This window comes from Lytechinus pictus, chromosome 12, assembly GCF_037042905.1.
Source record: "Lytechinus pictus isolate F3 Inbred chromosome 12, Lp3.0, whole genome shotgun sequence".
NCBI lineage: Eukaryota > Metazoa > Echinodermata > Echinoidea > Temnopleuroida > Toxopneustidae > Lytechinus > Lytechinus pictus.
Genome location: NC_087256.1, coordinates 10204566 through 10223165, shown reverse-complemented (window position 1 = coordinate 10223165; position 18600 = coordinate 10204566). Strand labels below are relative to the sequence as shown.

Here is an 18600-nt window from a genome sequence, read left to right as displayed (position 1 = left end):
CCCCCCGGACAACTACCCCCCGGACAACTATCCCCGGACAATTACCTTCAGAAAATCCCCCCTTCTCTCCAGCATCAATGTTAGAATTAAGCGGGACCCATTGTAAGTTTTGGTCTGTGGCACAGGTTTCCGAAATATTTTCTACTTTACCTTACGTTAGTAACTTTTTCTTTCTCTTTTATATTGCTCTTTCTCCTGTTCTCTCACTTTCTTCTTTTTTCCTTTTTTGTTTTTGTTTAGCGGCGCCTTCTGCATCATGAAAAATGGGGGGGGGGGGGGGCTTGCACCCGAAACCTCCCGTTTGGCTATGCATATATACATCAGAAAATTTGTAAACAGGCCCTCATTCTAAGTTTTCATAGAACAATTGAACACGATTAGTCATAATAATCACAAATGCTGAATTAGTAGGGGAGAGAGATAGGGTTCCCATGCACCCGAATGATATATTTTTTTAACCTACATTTTTGTAATCCGTAAGATGTGTAGTGAATGAATTTTGATGTTCCCAAACCGAAATATTGTCCCATGGGGTTCAAATTCAAGATGGCGTCCAAAATGGCCGCCATATTCATGGGATTTGGATTTTCGTACATAGATTCCGACAAAACATTCATTTGCCACAAAATTAGTGTCATATGAAAGATAAATAAATTTTCTACAAGTTGATACTATTCATGGGTGATGAAAAGCTAATTCGGCTGAGATTTTAATAAGAAAAGTGCAATTTTGAGAATTTTTTCCAAAAAATTGAAAATACCGGTATGCGAAATACATGATTTACCATAAATCTAAAGAAAAAAAAGAAATTGCCTCAAAAATTTCTAGAAAACTTTCCTAATATACAACTATTTAGTGGACCAAATTCCAAATTGATATCGTTTTTAGTCACAAACTTATAATGTCTCAAACTTGAAAATTCAATTTTCAGAAATTTAGCTATTTTACTGCATATCGGAGACTTGGATACACTAATGTATATTGTCGCATTTGCAATCCAGAAATGGAAATAGGCCTGAATAAAATGCGAAATGATATCTTCATATGCTTCAGATAAAAGGAAAATATGCTGAATTGTATTAAGCGATTTTGCGCTAAATTGATGCAAAAAAGCAACCTCAGTGTGGCAGTCACACCCAGGTAAACCATTGCAAAGTGATGAATGGTATGTCATTCAAATAATACAATAGCTTGGATCAGCCTCTTGCATCGATTGTGTTGGTAAGACTAACACACCGCAATGTACAGTATGTAATGTGCATGGTAATAGAAATGTGATTCAGAAGGATGTAAAGGCAAAAAGGTGTTTCTGTTATACATTATAAAGAAATTTATTTAATGAAGTCTCTTGGAAACAGTTATAAGTACACTTGCACTGCAGGTAATAGAGATGAAGTTCTTACACATCAATACACAACTCAAAGGAATATGTCGAAGCTACCCCCACTTTATCTGTATTTTGAATCTATGGCCTGTATTCCTATATCAGGTTTATCTTCGAACACAAAATTAGTGTCATATGAAAGATGAATAAATTTTCTACAAGTTGATATTATTCATAGGTGATAAAAAGTAATTCGGCTGAGATCTTAATAAGAAAATTGCATTTTGAAATTGTTTCCCAAAAAATGAAAATTTGCAAAATACTTGATTTACCATATATCTAAGGAAAATAAAGGAATTGTCTTGAAACTTTCTAGAAACTTTCCTATATAATAATATACAATTATCAAGAAATTGAGTTGTTTTTTTTACTGCATTTTACAGACTTAAATGTACTATATTGTCATTACCTTTACCACCCTTTTCAACATATTGATAAGTTTTTCTAACCTACACCTTTTCAATCCTGGAGTCGTATAATGAATGAATTTATTTTGATGTTCTGAAAACTTGAATACTGTCCCTTGGCCGCCACCTTGACTGCCATCTTGGATTCTGACAAAAAACTCTTAACAGAACTTTTCAATTCGACGTCATAGGAAAACAAATTACAAATGTTTTGAGGGTATTCTGAGTATGAGAAATTAATTGAGTGGGTTATCTTTATTCTTTAGGATTTGAATTAAACAATTCTGATACATTAAAGTGCCAAAAATTACAAAAACCTCTTTCTGTTGACCAATGTAAAGAAGGGGAAGGTCTTTTTGGAACATTGAGATGTGTATGGTTGTGTTATTAATATATTTAATATTTTCAAAAGTAGAAAATGTGGTGACGAATCAGTACCACGGAAACGGCCTCCTGTAAATTGCATTTTACAACTTGCAACAATTAACTTATATCATGTCAAAATGTAAGCTTTATGGTTCTTTAGGGAGGACTTTGACAGACAGGCAGTCAATCTGAGAAATCATTGGCAGGCTCATGTGCTAGATTTGGACGATCTTTTTGAGCTAAAACTTTGTGCCATTGTGATCTTGAAAGATATACTCCTGATCCAAAAGTTGTAAACTTTGGACTGGAAAAGCAATTTTGCTTGCTGCAAAATTCAAGAGAATTTTATTCTCTTTGGGAAGAAAAACCACAGAATTTTCTTGGTTGCCATCCGGGCAACCATGATGAAAGTTTTGGTTGCCAACGTCACCCGGGCAACCGCTAATTTCGAGCCCTGCTTTGGAGTGGGGATGGTGGATGGAATTTCCCTCACGTGTGATCTGTTCCTTCTCAAAGATTCATCCGCTCGGCTTTGATACTTCTTAAGACCTCGGTTCCTCACAGACTTTGGATGCTTTAGCTGGTATCCAAGTTTGTTATCTTGGATGTATAACTCTCACTGGCTGTCCTACATGCAGGGGTGGTAGATTAGAACTTGCATGTCGATAATGCACTTCCTTTACCTTGTCTTGCCTATTCAAGAGAAAATCAGTGGTAGTAGAATCTCTCGAGAAGTAGTGACTTGATAATGTGGTTCTGATGGGTCTACCAAATAACATTTCTGCTGGTGATCTCAAGTTACTTTCGACTGGTGTTGCTCTCAGGTTCATCATTGCTAGTTGACTGTCTTGGCCAGTCTGAGAACATTTTGTCAAATGATTCTTGACTGAGCTAATCCGTTTGATCTTGGATAGTGTGGAGAAGAAGTAATGTGCTTGATATTCCACTTCTTTTCTTCTGCTGCCTTGCTTGATGTTTCTGGCATGTTTCACTCTGCTTTATCGACTGGTCGATGTCCTCGTTGATGTTTGACAAGAATTTACTCTGTCTCACAAGCAAGTCGTCAGGTACTTTCGATTCCCATGTGTCCTAGCTGAAGCTGTCCAAGGATATTATTCCTCAGTGACTTCGGTACGATGACTTGACTTCCCGTGAAGAGTACTCCATGTAATAATCCGATGTTATCTCTATACGTCCAATACTGCCTAAGGGCATTTTCACCACAGATGGACACAGAGGCAAAAAAATCAAGTTGATATTCATGTAAAATGCTTTATGTTTTTTAATAAAACAAGACCTGAAGTTTCTAAAACAATTTTTTTTCCGACTCTGGCAGCAATTTTTTATTTCAAAATGGCTGCCAAAGTATGGATACAAATTAGTGTTGAAAATAGTATATTGATACATATTTTGTTTTGACAGATTTTTAAAGAACAGGTTTGATCATGATGTTTTCGCCTGTGATTTAGCTTGCTATTATAACACTATTTAAAATCCCAAAGAAAGAAACACCAGTAATTCATTCATCTGATAAAAAAACATTGATGAAGTATGTGATATGGTATGTAATGTCAGTTACCGAAAACATGAACTTTTTTTTCTCATTTCCTGGAAAAGAGGATATATTATATGAAACTTGGTAGATTTCCTCTCTAGGTAACACCCCTCCCTTCTACACCAAAATTAAAGATTACCAATTAACAATGAAGCCATAGGGTACCATTAAATATATGTAATGTCAGTTACCAAGTGGAAAATGTAATGTCAGTTACCGAGATGTAATGTCGGTTACCATGATAAAACGTTGGTTACCAATATTGAAATGCAAATATGTGGTCAATTTTATGGTGAAGAAATATTGTATACTTGTTATTTAAGTCAAGTCACACCAGAAGGAGCTTGCTATTGACTTTAAAAAGGTATAGTTCACAAGGAATACTATATGAAATTATGAAGGAAGTTGCATTCCCATCGTGCAAAAAAAATTACTATGAAATTGTTTTGTACATGCACTTACCAAGTCCCTAATTGTTTGTATCAGACAATTTTTTGTTTGGTTTTCGGGGGGGGGGGGGTAGGGGGTAGGGGGTACTTTTCCCAACCTATTGCCTAAATCTGCAACATTTTTAAAGCTTAACATTGTGATGAAGGGGATTTCCAGGGTCCCTTTTTTAGTTTCTAGGATTCTTTTGAGCATTGCCTGGCTAAAAGTAAATTCCTGGTTTTTATACCTGTTAGTAGTGTGGATGTGTGATACAATTTTGTTTTTGGTTTACAAGTATAGATGAAAAGTGAAATTTGACAGTTCTGATCAATGTTGCATGGATCTACTAAAACTGGTGTTTTTTTCTAGTTTACAAATAGTTCAGTTTCAGTTTAGAAGCTGGAGTTTATTTTTTGTTGACAGCTTATAAAAGAAATTAGCAAAGAAAATGATTAAACAAATCATGAAGAGAATTGAAATCCGACAGATATGAACAAGCATTGCTTGCACTGACCAGAATAGAAATCAATAAAACTACATGGCTGCATGAGATTCGGGGGAGGGGTACATATAGCCTAGGGGAGGAGACCCTTATTCATTTTGCCTTTTTTGAGGGGAGGGGGAGGTTGGAGAAGGAAAAGGTTAAAAAAGTAAATATATAACTGATGAATATATTATGGGTGTATAGTTAGAAAAATCCATGTGTACAGTCAATGCAATATTAAATTACTATAGGAAAACATGTAGCTGCTATGACCCCCCCCCCCCGAGTAAGTAAAACATAAATTTCTTATCTTTTGATAATTAAAAATGTGAAGTATTATGAAATTTTTATGATTTTAAAAAGCCTTACATATAAGTACCAAGAAAATTATGCCTTTGAAAATCATATAGCACTGGTAAATGTTAATGTGTATTGTCAGTTACCGACAAGTAATGATAAAAATGTTCAAATCAAAGAAAGGAATTAAGAAAAAGAAAAAGTTTTTTTTTAAATGTTCCTAGAAAGTCGGGTATACTTCCACACCAAGCTCACTTTCATGTGAAGCCCTGCACAGAAGATACAATGCAATGATTCCACACATTTGACTTCCATGTGTTATCTCTATGGCAAATTAAGTGTAATGTCAGTTACCGTAATGTCAGTTACCAGCATGGTTGTGGAAAAATTATCATAGCCCCCAAAAGACAAAAACGAATTGTTTAATATTTTGACACATCTTAACCTAGTAACGGAGGTATGTTTACATATTCAAATTATTACTCTATCTACTCAGGGACATGAGATATTTCAATTTTAATGAACACCCTGAAATTGCATGTCCTTTTGCGTAATGTCAGTTACCGACACATTTTTGCTTGCTGATGCGTAAAAAAATGTGGTTACATAGGAAAACTTAGTATCAGAGTATACGGCAAGGTTCACTTTATTAACTCTATCAAAAGCAAGCTCCCATCATTTGTTGTTTTAGAGATACACACAATGAAAGGTGTGAAAACATTGTGCCGTGTAATGTCAGTTACTGTGAAAATGCCCATAAGGGATTTCAATAACTCTTGGATTGTTTCAGGCCAACTCAGGCCAAATCTGCCATAATGATCTGGGAATTGGATCATTAGCCGTTTCTCTCTGAAGTTCTGTCCTCTTGTGTTTTCCGAAGAGTAATAAGTCGATCGCATATGCGAATCATTTCCTCAGAGCAGATGGATTTATCTGACACCTAACAGTACATCGCATACTTCCTTGGGATTAGGAAGTCTACTCAACAGATCGGAAAGAATCATGTCGTTTCCAGGTCGGTAATTGATTTGACACCTGTTTACTTGGACTTTGATTATAAGCGATCGCTGTAGATGCGGCGTTGCACTTGTAAGAGTTTTTTTCCATATAATTTCCAGTGGTCTGTGATATGACTGTGAATTTTTTCGCGAACAGATATTATAGCAGCGTTTGATACCAAACATTAGGACTATAAGATTTCCCTCTATGTTTGAGTAGTTGGAATGTGCAGTGGAAAGACTTTGGATGCAAACGCAACAGGTTACCTTCCTGAAGCAGGCATGCTCCTAGATCTTTCATTGATGTATCTATCTCGACAGTTCTCTCTCTCTCTCTCTCTGGGTCATAGAACTGTAGACATGCACCTGATGATACTGCACATTTCAGGCTGTTCAAGGAATGTTCATGATCATCGTCCCAGATAAACGGTATTTCCTTGTGGAGAAGTTATCGAAGTGGTGCTGACTTTTTCCACAAATTAGGAACATATGCTGCTAGGTATTTGAACAATACTAGGCATTTCTGAACATCCTCTTTGTCCTTGGGTAATAGTACTTGGGTAATGTGTTGGCTTCTACCTTGCTATAGGATCTGGGTAGATATCTGATCTAGTGCACTTGGAGCCAAAGAAGTTGATAGCTTTTTTCTTGATTGTGCACTTGGAGCTGTTGAACACTGAGTCTTCTTGCTTTGCCGTCTCCATGAACAAGTACATATTCTTGTTGTGTTCCTCCACGTTGATCTTGTCCTTCAATTAGTGTGCTGCACTTGCGTGGTGCGTCTATGGTAGGTTTAGCGATGTCCTTGACATGAAGCATCGCTTTTCCTTTGAAACTACCAATAACATCGAATTGCTCTGGAAATGCTTGTTTGAGATCCTTATCACTTGTGATAGGTGTTTGTTTAGGTTTAGGGTTAGGTGTAGGTGTGTCATAATTGTACATTGAGTGAATTGTGATAATTCCAAGGTCAGTGCAACCTAACGACCCAAGGATAGCTGAAACCTTGACATCTGGTTCATAGAATGTCTGTGTTGACCATTTCGGACTGTAACATTTTATGTCAAGTGTACCTTTACATTAAATTGGAATCTCATCATAAGCTTCAAGTTTTACTGGTGTTTGTTTCACTAATGATTCCCACTTTGAACTTTATATTTCCTTGGCATACGTACTATGATATTGTTAGTACTTGCACGTGAGTCAACTCTTAGGTAGAGCTTATGTTGACCGACTCTGTGGGCATAATTATGTAAATGTTAGCAAATGCTACTGTACCTTCTGAATTTACAACTGTGTGTGGCCCATTGGTGTGTATTGTGTCAAATTATGCAAAGTTGGATAGACTGCCTTTAGACTGATAATGATCATGATCTGTGATAGTATCGTGCGCTGTGTCCATTTCGCTGATTGGTTAGTTCTTTCGACCTTTTGATTTTGATCGTGATTTCTTTTGTTTAGGTAAATGATCATCAGATATCATGTCAGATCTTCGGTCATCGGAACTACGTTATGGTTTTCAACTATGATCACTTTTTGACTGGCGACAGAATTACCCCCAATGACTTTTACTGTGGAGAGCCAATTCCATTAATATTGACCCCCAAACGGTTCATAGTTGTGTGAGAATGATAATTGAGGTTTTTTCCTTCATTATGAAGTAAACGGAACAGAGTTGTAAACATAAGAGATATACAATAATCAGAATTTTGGCTCTTCATAAATTTAGAAAAGAGTTAGAACGTGCTTGAAAATAAACCTGATTTTAGAATACAGGCCACAAATTCAAAATACAGATAAGGTGGAGGTAGCTTTGACATGACTTTCAGTTGTGTATTGATGTGTCAGAACTTCATCTTTGTTACCTGCAGTGCTAGTGTATCTTATAACTGTTTCCAAAAGACTTAATTAAATAAATTCTTTATGATGTAACATAAACACTTTTTTGCCTTTACATCCTTCTGAATCAGATACATTTCTATTACGATGCACATTACATACTGTACATTAAGGTATGTTAGTCATACCAACACAATCGATGCAAGAGGCTGATCCAAGCCATTGTATTATTTGAATGGCATACCATTCATCACTTTGCAATCGTTTTCATGGGTGTGACTGCCACACCGAGGTTGCTTTTTGGCCTCACTTTAGCGCAAAATCGCTTAATACATTCAGCATATTTTCCTTCTTTCTAAAGCAAATGAAGATACTCATGGTGGCATGAAGCCTGCCAATATTCTCGTTGATACATCCTCTTTCATATCGAATGTTGAGATTTTGCATTTATTACTGATATTCATAATAAATCTGATTAATAACAATGCATGTGCATTTTTTTTACCAAAAGAATACAAATTTTTGCCAAAAGTCTTAATTCTTTCAAAAACTATATCAACCGACTATAAATCGATGAATAAAGGGATTGTAATAAATTCTAACAACAAAATCATAGATAATTTTGCATTTTATAAGGCCTAATTCCATTTTCTGGATTGAAAATGCGACAATATACATTAGTGTATCCAAGTCTCCGATATGCGGTAAAAGGCTAAATTTCTGAAAATTGAATTTTCAAGTTTGAGACATTATAAGTTTGTGACTAAAAATGATATCAATTTGGAATTTCGTCCACTTAATAGTTGTATATTAGGAAAGTTTTCTAGAAATTTTTGAGGCGCTTTCTTTATTTTCTTTCGATTTATGGTAAATCATGTATTTCGCAAATTTTCAATTTTTTGGAAAAAATTCTCAAAATTGCACTTTTCTTATTAAAATCTCAGCCGAATTAGCTTTTCATCACCCATAAATAGTATCAACTTGTAGAAAATTTATTTATCTTTCATATGACACTAATTTTGTGGCAAATGATTGTTTGTGTCGGAATCTATGTACGAAAAACCAAATCCCATGAATATGGCGGCCATTTTGGACGCCATCTTGAATTTGAACCCCATGGGACAATATTTCGTTTTGGGAACATCAAAATTGATTCACTACACATCTTACGGATTACAAAAATGTAGGTTGAAAAAATATACCATTCGGGTGCATGGGAACCCTATCTCCCTACCAGACTAAATATCTCTGATTCCAACTGATCTGATTTTTTTATATATTTATTTTGGGTTTAATTTCAGGAAAGAAATCAGGCAAATAGATAAAACGTAAAAAAGACACCTTCATAGGTAGAAATATTGAAAGTCGATAACGCAACTATCAACACTAACACTGTCAAGTAGACCTATAAATCTGTTATTTTAAAACAGTTCAACTAACAAGAAGCTAAGAATTATGAAACAATTGGTGCACATTCCAGATTAAGATGTGGCTTTATAACTTAATACAGTAAGCTAAAAAACTTTATGCAAAGATAATACACACAAGAACACCTTGTAAATTACAAGGTGTTTTTGTGTGTATTCTTGGGTGAAAGCAAATAAACATTAAAGAAGGAAATTAAGTACCAAATTTACTAAATTGTAAACAATATGACATAATCAAATACAGTGTTTTTTCTATACAAATTGGCAATCATGATAGTATACAATTCGTTTAAGGTGCATTTTAAGAACGGTTTGTAAGAATTTATAAAGAAGTAGGCCTATGCAAATCAAATAAAGCGACCGAGCAGCGTGAGCTAAAAATATTAATATTTTACAGAGCACTTAAAAAATCAATTTGTAAATTTAAAAATAATGAAAGCTCGATATCCGAGATGAAATATGCTTTGTAATATCGACTTCAAAACTTGATATTTTAAGCTACATATTAGCCTATGTAGCAAGATGTGTATCACATCAAACAGGCTATGTGAGCGCGAAGCGCGAGCGAAAAACATTAATATAGTGACATGACATATATTTTTTAATCATTTTGAAGTCATCCCCTGACCTTTTTTTTCACCCGTCTCCCTCCTCTTATTTTACCTCTTATTTTTCCTCCTTTCTTTCCCCTTCTTTTTCTTTTTTTCTTTCTTTCCCCCTTTTTTCCCCCATTTTTTTGCTCTGCCGATAGGGGGGGGGGGGGGGCCGGGCCCCTCGGCCCCCCTGGATCCGCCTATGGATGGAGCTCAATTTAACAGCTTTCTTACGGCGTACGTTTGATTCCAAGATACTCGAGAATGCCTTGAGTACTTCTTACGTCAAACGTACGGCCGACGTATGACTCTGTGCACTCCCTTTGTCTAGGGGGTAGTTGTCCGGGGGGTAATTGTCCGGGGGGTAGTTGTCCGGGGGAATTGTCCGGGGGGTAGTTGTCCGGGGGGGAATCGTCCGGGGGGGTAGTTGTCCTCAGGGGGTAATTGTCCGGGGGGGTAATTGTCCGGGGGGTAGTTGTCCGGGGGGTAGTTGTCCGGGGGGTAATTGTCCGGGGGGTAGTTGTCCGGGGGATAATTGTCCGGGGGGTAATTGTCCTCGGGGGGGGGGGGGGTAGTTTTCCTCAGGGGGTAATTGTCCGGGGGGTAATTGTCCTCGGGGGGTAATTGTCCGGGGGGGTAGTTGTCCGGGGGGTGATTGTCCAGGGGGTAGTTGTCCTGATACCGAATATTCATAATGAATTTTCATTTTTCTACCTAGAAACATGTGACAAATTGTATGTAGCTTCAAACGAGTGCATTATGAAAACCTCCCAAAGATTTATTTTTAAAGTTTTTTTTAATGTCAAACACTGTGAATGAACTGCTACATTTCAAGGGCATATTTGAATAAATCTTTCTTTCCTCAATCCCTTAAAAGATTTCATGAAGCAGTCTGGTCCTGGTCGAATCATCAATGTAACTTCTGTTGTGTATGCGATGGGTAACATTGACTTTGATAATCTTTGTGCGGAGAGGAGTTATAGCAGCTATACAATCTATGGGCACACCAAGCTAGCTAACATCCTATTCACCAGAGAACTGAGCAAAAGACTCGAGGGTACAGGTAGGATTAGTCTCTCTTTAACCTGTTGACTCTTAAATTCTGTAATTTCCATCGACTTTGTACAGTGACCACCCAGTTCCTGTAGCCAGCAGGTTAATGTAACATATTATCGGTGTTGTTACTTTGATGGCCTAGTCCGCTCAAAATTTTTGACCTGCACTCGATGCAATATGATATCACACCGTGGTGCAGATCCATCTGGATTAGACACAATACCATTTCAGGGGCTATACTGTTTTTTTATAATAGTCTTCCTCTAAAAACTGTTGTGTCTAATCCGGCTGGATTTGCGCCTGATCATTCTTGCCTCTGTTTACATTCCCCCAGTGTCAAAAGAAATTACATATCAAAATTTGACTTTAATTGGGTTGCGAAGGTGTTGCTGCGATCGGCACCAGGTGCCCTAATGAAATTTCAAATGAAACATCTAAATTGGTTCTCAAAATTTTTCATAATATCAGATTTCGAACATTAAAAGTAAGAAATCATACTCTTGAAATACAATATGCATGCAAGATTTCATTTTGTTTTGCTCGATTTATTGGCCTATAGTGTATATTGATATCCTATCATTCGATGCAGGCCGCCATATTTGATTACAACTACGTTTCTTGCCCTGAGATGACACTATAGCTTAGTTATTAGTCTCTTAGTTTTTGTATAAATTCCCTTCATGAATAAAAGAGAATGCCAATAATTGGGCAATTAAATATTTGTAGATATTCTGATGCTAAACAGATTCTTTGACTGGATGGGATAATAAAAATATGGCAAAGTATTCATTATGATGTAAGGTTTGGGTGTATTACATGTAGTTGGCTTTGACTTAGTTTTCTTGGTTTGCTCCATTCATCTTTTTTTTTTTTAAATTCAGGTATAACTGTTAATTGCCTCCATCCCGGTACTGTAAGGACATCTCTCCTCAACTACAGACCAGAACTGAAAATTATCTCTTTCATCTTTGGATCTCTATTTTGGAAGGTAAGTTATTTTATAAATATTAAATTATAATCTGTCTCCATTTAACTAGATTAAAAGCAGTGGGAAGACTATATATAATTCAGCAGCATATTTGAAATATCTTTTTGTCCCCCTTTGATTTTGATTCATTCCTTTGCTGTTTTTTTTCCTGGCTTTGTCGAAGTTAAAGAGGAGTAAACATGGATACAGATATGATATCAGAAAAAAATACATGGGGCTTGGACCGATTTTGCCCATGAAATGCTTAAATTAGTCCTGGAAAAAAAAAAAGAGCCATGGGAAATCTGCATTCACTGCAATATCAAAGCTTATTCAATTTTGCAGATTAAGGCAGTTGGTTGTGAAAAGAAGACTTTATAAAAAAAATTATGAATTAATTCTTTGACTATGTAACATTCAGACAATAGGTAATACACAATGGGTAACGCTATAATTGTATGCAGCCTACCATGACATCTCCACACACACTTACAGACACACACATTCTATGTGAGAGCTCTATGGTCTATGGTGGTTTGATCACAATTGTGGCGATTGCAATTGATGCCATCATTCATTGACGGGAGGTGGTTGTAGGCATTTACCGTTTTTGCTATACTACAAGCCCTCCTATGTCTGTTGCCACCGACATCCGCTTTGCTTGTCACTCATGTCCCAACGTAATTGTGACCTTTCCAGCCAATCAGAGACATGTACCCTGCAGGATACCATGCATACGGCACCCTGGCAGATTATACTGTCGCTGGTTTCCTTCTACAACTTTTGCTCATTTTCCTCAAGATGACAAGAACATTCTTGTTCGCAATGGAAACTTCAGAAGTAACTTTAATGTACAGCATATTCAAGACAATAAAAAGAAAACTAAGAATTATTGATGCTTTAACTTCATCACAGATGCTCTTGACACATGACATATAATAGCTTTTTTTAGGGGAGATGCCCTGTATATCTGAAAAACCTCAGAATTTAGTCCTTGAGATTCCTTCCCACAGGAAATCAATTGTTTTGACAAGTTATAGGTCCAGGCATTCATGCAATTTTTCGCAATCATGTGATGTCAGAAAATGTTGACAAAAGTCAGAGCTAGCCTCTTTCAGCAGGATTCATTAAGCACAGGTTAGTATTATGTCAGAACTTTCTATATCTCTTTGTAAAAAACTTGTGATTTGGAATTTTTAAAAAAATCCCCTTTTCTTTTTATTTCAGGATCCCGAGGTGGGTGCACAGACATCTCTCTACTTGGCCGTATCAGGAGAGGTCAACGGGGTCACCGGTCAGTACTTTGATAATTGCCGTCTTGTCGTTCCATCAGCAAAAGCAAGGGATGATGGTGTGGCGAGGAAACTTTGGGAGGTTAGCGAAAAACTAACCGGTCTAATACAATGATTGGAGTTTAATTTTTCAGTTGAGTTTATGATGCATGTGAATGTTCACTCATCAGGATTGATCTTAATTTTTGTATCAGTTTATTTTTGTATGTTTGCTTTAAAGAAAATTAGTAAAATGAATGATGGCAGTGATCAGAGAGACAATTTGCAGTTTTCAACAGAGAGCTCTAATAATTACATGGAGTGTAATTTTATTTGTGAACTGATCGTCAATTGAAAATCTACATTTTCATAAGTGAAGAACAATCCTCTATTCTTCGCTATGAGCTATTCTACAATTACTTGACTTCCTGAGTGTTAGAAATCAACCCAATTAGGAACACTCCTGTTAATAATGTTCAAATACTGTTTCATGAAATTCAAGTTTAAAAAGTAAATCTCTGAGTATTCTCCACCTTTCTCATTACATGTGTTCATAATCGCTGTTTAAAATAGAAGTTGCTCAGTAACTTTGATATCTTTGCCTTCGTTAAAGTTGATGTCAATACCTTTGTTAAAGTTGAAGTTATTGTTTTTTTTTCTCCTACAGTGAAGCCTCATTTGAGAACTATTTTTCTTTTGAAAAATATTTTTTTCAATATCCTTAGTCAAGATCTAGGCTATGTTTCAAATCAATCATATCTTCCTCTGACTCAAGACTCAAGACACTTATTAAATTGTTTCATTTTTAATTATCGTTAACAAAGAAAAAATATACATAGAATTTGGGGTACAATTTGTCAATGTGTAAAGGGTAATGTGATCACAGATTGCCTCATATTTCAGCCAGAATCCTTCATTTTCACCCTACTCTATAACTCATCAAAATTCCTTTTTTAAATATTTTGTTCCCTTGTGTTGATAATGGCAGTTTCAAATTTTTGCATTATTTTCTGATCTATAGGTGAAACAATTTTTGCTCTTGTTCATTTAGTAGAATTTCAAACAGGGTTTTGTAGCACGAGAATATATTTTGCCAGTTGTATTTGTCATCTTATTAGATTTAAAATAATTGCTCACCTTGAGAGAATGTCTGTCAACAAAGGATAAAACCTTGTTGGTACATAATAATTGTAATCCCCTTCCTCATATTTATTCACATTATGGACTAGACTATGGTCTAGAATATCACTTGGGTCCGACAAAGACTTGTCTTCTGATATCACAAAGGCTTGGTAGTAGTGCTCATTAAAGTTTTCAGTCACTCCAATGCTGGACAAAGTTTTATGACCACATGATTTGTTCAATGCTAGCAAAATTTGGTAATTCACCACTCCATTCTGTAAGAAGCATAACATTTGGTTTATAACTGTAACCATTAATTTCCACATGTCCACAGACTGCAACTTCTCTATCAGATTCACAGTCACATAAGAATATTTAATGCAACACCACTAAGAAGATAGGCCACTGACAAATATATAGAAATCTCAATTATGAATAAAACCATTAAATGCACACTAACAATTATTAATGTTATATAATCACAAATATACATTTGTTTTGGTTTTGGTTAATTTGTCCAGTGAAAGGCAATGGCATACCTCAAGATTTTGAAAGAATTTGCATCATGAAATCAGGCATTGTGTAAAACGTTTCATCAAATCCAAAATACACTGTACCTAGATTTTTTAATGCAAATTTTTTTTCAAGCATGTATGACATTCAAAATATATCTAATAAAAAAGAAATACTCATTAAAAATATCATGAAATATTGTTCAAATGCTTATGAGTTTCGTACATAACAATTATTGTCACTCAAGTCCAGACTTCGAGTCTCTTCTCAGCATTTTAAAGTTAATAGAAAATAAGCATATTCCTGTATACAAAATGAGTCCAGAGGAAGTTTGATATTTCTTTCCTTTTCACATATGTTGACACTGCAGATTTTTAAGTCTGTTAAAGTCATCTGATTTCTTTCGTGTCCACAAGTTCAACATTTTAATTGGCACTTTTATCTTGACTCGTTCATCTTCATCCATGGCGCAATTTGGTACATAGTCCTTACCGGTGGTGTCTATTTATTAATGATGGCGTCCATTCAATTAAACAAAAACTTCTGTGTTGGAATGCAATACCCGCGTTAAAATTTCTAGTGGTCAAAAGGACTTTTGAACATTTCACTACAAAGCACTTATGTAGGCAGAGCATGTTGTACACTTACTATTTATCACAAAGAAAAGTGAAATGGGTAACTCCTCCAAAAACATTAAAACAATGATTCCTTGCACTGAAAATTGTAGGTGGCTCCAGGTTCACACCTAATGCATTCATTTGAAACAAATCACAAAAGCACAAATCCTTCATGGCATTGATATTTAAGCGTTCACAAAGGTTGACTGGCACTGATGTCTATCACTCCCTTTGACACGGGTTATCGATTTGTAATTTCCTCAAGTATTGGTGATGTGTCGTCTGCTATGAGCACTATGTCATCTTCCCTCAGATTGCGCTGTGGCTGAAGCCAACGTTGTCAACTCTGGAGGTCGGCCAGATATTCCCTCACCCATCTTCTCCACAAGACATCTGCGATGTACTGGACTTGCCTTCACTTTTGCTGGTCGTAGACATCTTTGGGGGTTGAACTTCCCAGGAGGCGGGGCCATTCTTTCCAGGCTTCCTTGGGTGGGTCACAGAATGATGGAGAATATACCAAACTCTCCTTGTTGCCATGTATGTCTGCTTCAGGCACCTTATCAGCATACCTCTTAGACTAAAGCTTATTCATGAATTCTGTGTAATGTCCATGTAACTCCTCACCTTTCAGCAACCTCTTCTTGAGATGATTTGCATAGCCAACAGCTTGAGTGTAGTTGTTAGGTACCTCCTTATTTTGGTCTTTGAATGGTAATTCCATTTGATAGTGCCCAGATTCCTTGACAGTAGAATTATCCATAATTTTGAGGAAATGTTCACCTGGAGTCACTCAATCGTTCACTGAACTCAAAGTTGCAGAAGGCTTTGACTTTCTGCTCCAAGTCTTGATGTGCTTCAATGAACTGAACCCCTTCCTGCTCTTCATGCCTACAGAAGAATGACTGGACCTTGTCAGCAAGTCTAGTTTTTTGTATGCCATAAATCAGCCAGCCAATTGGGGTCTGTACTGCGTAGGGCTGATCAAGTTCTCCTCGTTGAACTTGAATAGGTGTAGTGGCTGCTGGTACATTCATACCAACCATCAGTGTCACCATGGGTATGCAGTCAACAGCTTGAATCTCTGGCAATTCCACTGTGACAGTATCCCTCATGTGTTCCCACATGTCTATTTCTTGTTGGGAAGGCGCATCTTGAAGAGTCACCGGGATCTTGCCTTTAAGATAGACAGCTGGAAGATCAATGAAGCCTTCCTCTTCATCTACTCCCACAATTTGCAGATCATGTACTACTTATTTGTCCATGGTATCTTCTGAATTCAGAGTCCATACTACAAGTCTTTTTTTCTTTGTTTCTGACTTCAATTGTCATTAAGCCCTGGATCTTGAAATACAGCCCAACAGCTATTGTCCACAACAGCGTTATGTTGCTACCTTCTTCCCACTTCCTTCCTTTTCACGAAGACAGGTATTATGGTCATTGCTGCATAGTTCTTGGTGTGGAGTGCGTGTGTAGTCGCTGGCACTTATGGTTTTCTTGCTCATCAGGTTCGTTCTTGTCTACATGTGCCTTCTGTGTTAGATCAGGGTCATGTAGGAGAGTATTGTGCTTTAGTCCACAATCTTTGCACTTGATCTGGCTTTTGCAATTTGTTTTGATATGACCACCTCTTATACATCTCAAACACAGTCCCTTCTTCTTGCAAATTTCTGCTCTTTCTTTAACAGGTAGTATCTTGAACTTGCTGCAGTCTTCAATAATGTGGCTGCCATTAATTCCACACATTGCACAGCTCTTTCTATTTTTTGTTGGCGTCTCTTGTGCAGCTTGGACACCAAAGACCTTGATGGGTGCCCTTTCATTTAGATTCTTTTCCTTTTGGGATGATGGTCTTCGGTAGCCTAGGCCTTCTACTCTTGGATCGTTCTGGTTCCTCGCCAGTCGAGCCACAAAGTTATACAAATCTTCCAAAATTATGTCCCTGTTCTCTCTTTCTCTGATTAAGCCAACTTGGTTCACCCATTTATGTTGAAGAGGAATGGGTAATTTTCCTGCTAGGGTTTTCATGTATTCCACACTGTCCATTTGGCAGAGCTCTTTAGATCTCTTCACATGACAGCAGTTTCCCAAGAAGATGGAAAACATCCTTATGTCTTGTGAATCTCCCGCAACCAAAAAATTACTTTTTTTCTTTCCAGGGCTCTTTTTGGAGAAACTTAAGAATTTTCCAGGGCTACTTTTTCATTTTCCAGGGCTCTTTTTCCACTTTCCAGGGCTACAATTTTAAAAAATAAAAATAAATAAATAATAACCTAATACTTTTTAATAGATCTAGATCTAGATCTAATAATTAAAACAAAATCATATTTGAATTTTTATTTAAAAGCGATCCCAAAAAATGACATTATTTAACAAGTTTCTACAATATGCGTACCATATGCTGCTCTGTGTCCATCGCTCTGACCATGTCTCAGAACAGAATACTTCTTGGTATTCTTTGTTCCGACCAGGAACGGATCGGTGGTGACTGCGCCCCTGTTGTTGGCTGAAGTTTTTTCTTGATACTCACGACAGGCGACGCAGTACACCTGCAGAGCTCCCCTGGCGGGACGGGCCGTTCCAAGCCAATCGAGGCCCCACGACTTCACGGTCGATTCATGGATAACCGGCTTTTTTTTCCTCTTAGCCTGCGGGGCATCAGCTGCAGCTGGCCTTTCTTTAGTTCTGGCAGGTGTTGTTGCCGTACCAGGCCGGATAAGAAATCTATCCATTCCGATTTCCAAAATGATTCAATCCAAAGTACCAAACGCGAATTCGAGCTAGTTACAATTACGAAATCTATCTATAGAGTAGTCTAACAGAGCTAGCTAAGAGCATGCAACACTACAGTATAGTACAGTACGTATATATATACACGGTAGCTAGCATATACGGTGTAATCATAGGCGTGTACTGTACATGCGATCGCGACGAAGCTTCGAAGCAGCGCGGCGCGAGCTAGCGAGAAGTACGTACCGGTACCATCTCGAATTCATAGGCACATGTACCACATGCACTATTCACGCCCGTAAACAGAGATTCACAGGTAAGTTCTCTTAGCTGACACGATCCTATGATGGACTCGCGTGCGCTGAAATGAGCAATGTTATTGTGCCACTGTATCTTGTATTTGCTTGTGTGACTCTGCGGGCAGCTCCGCGGTATTTTACGTACATATATACGTGATGTTCGCAACTGCAGTCGGGCAATGAGTTTGGGATTTTGTAGCACAATTTGTGTGCGCGTAGGAAACAGCTCAAGATTGTAATATAAGC

At 37.1% G+C, this 18600-nt stretch overlaps 1 protein-coding gene across 1 annotated transcript in view; it reads left to right on the top strand.

Annotated features, from left to right (window-relative positions):
• The window catches only part of LOC129273282 (retinol dehydrogenase 14-like), a 31656-nt gene extending 14085 nt beyond the window's left edge, over positions 1 to 17571 (top strand). Inside the window, exons 4-6 of the mRNA XM_064107444.1 lie at positions 10657 to 10842; positions 11717 to 11823; positions 13030 to 17571. Of these exons, the coding sequence (XP_063963514.1) occupies positions 10657 to 10842; positions 11717 to 11823; positions 13030 to 13209 (473 nt within the window). The 3' untranslated portion in view covers positions 13210 to 17571. The remainder of the gene's footprint in view (positions 1 to 10656; positions 10843 to 11716; positions 11824 to 13029) is intronic.
• Positions 17572 to 18600: the final 1029 nt, after the last annotated feature.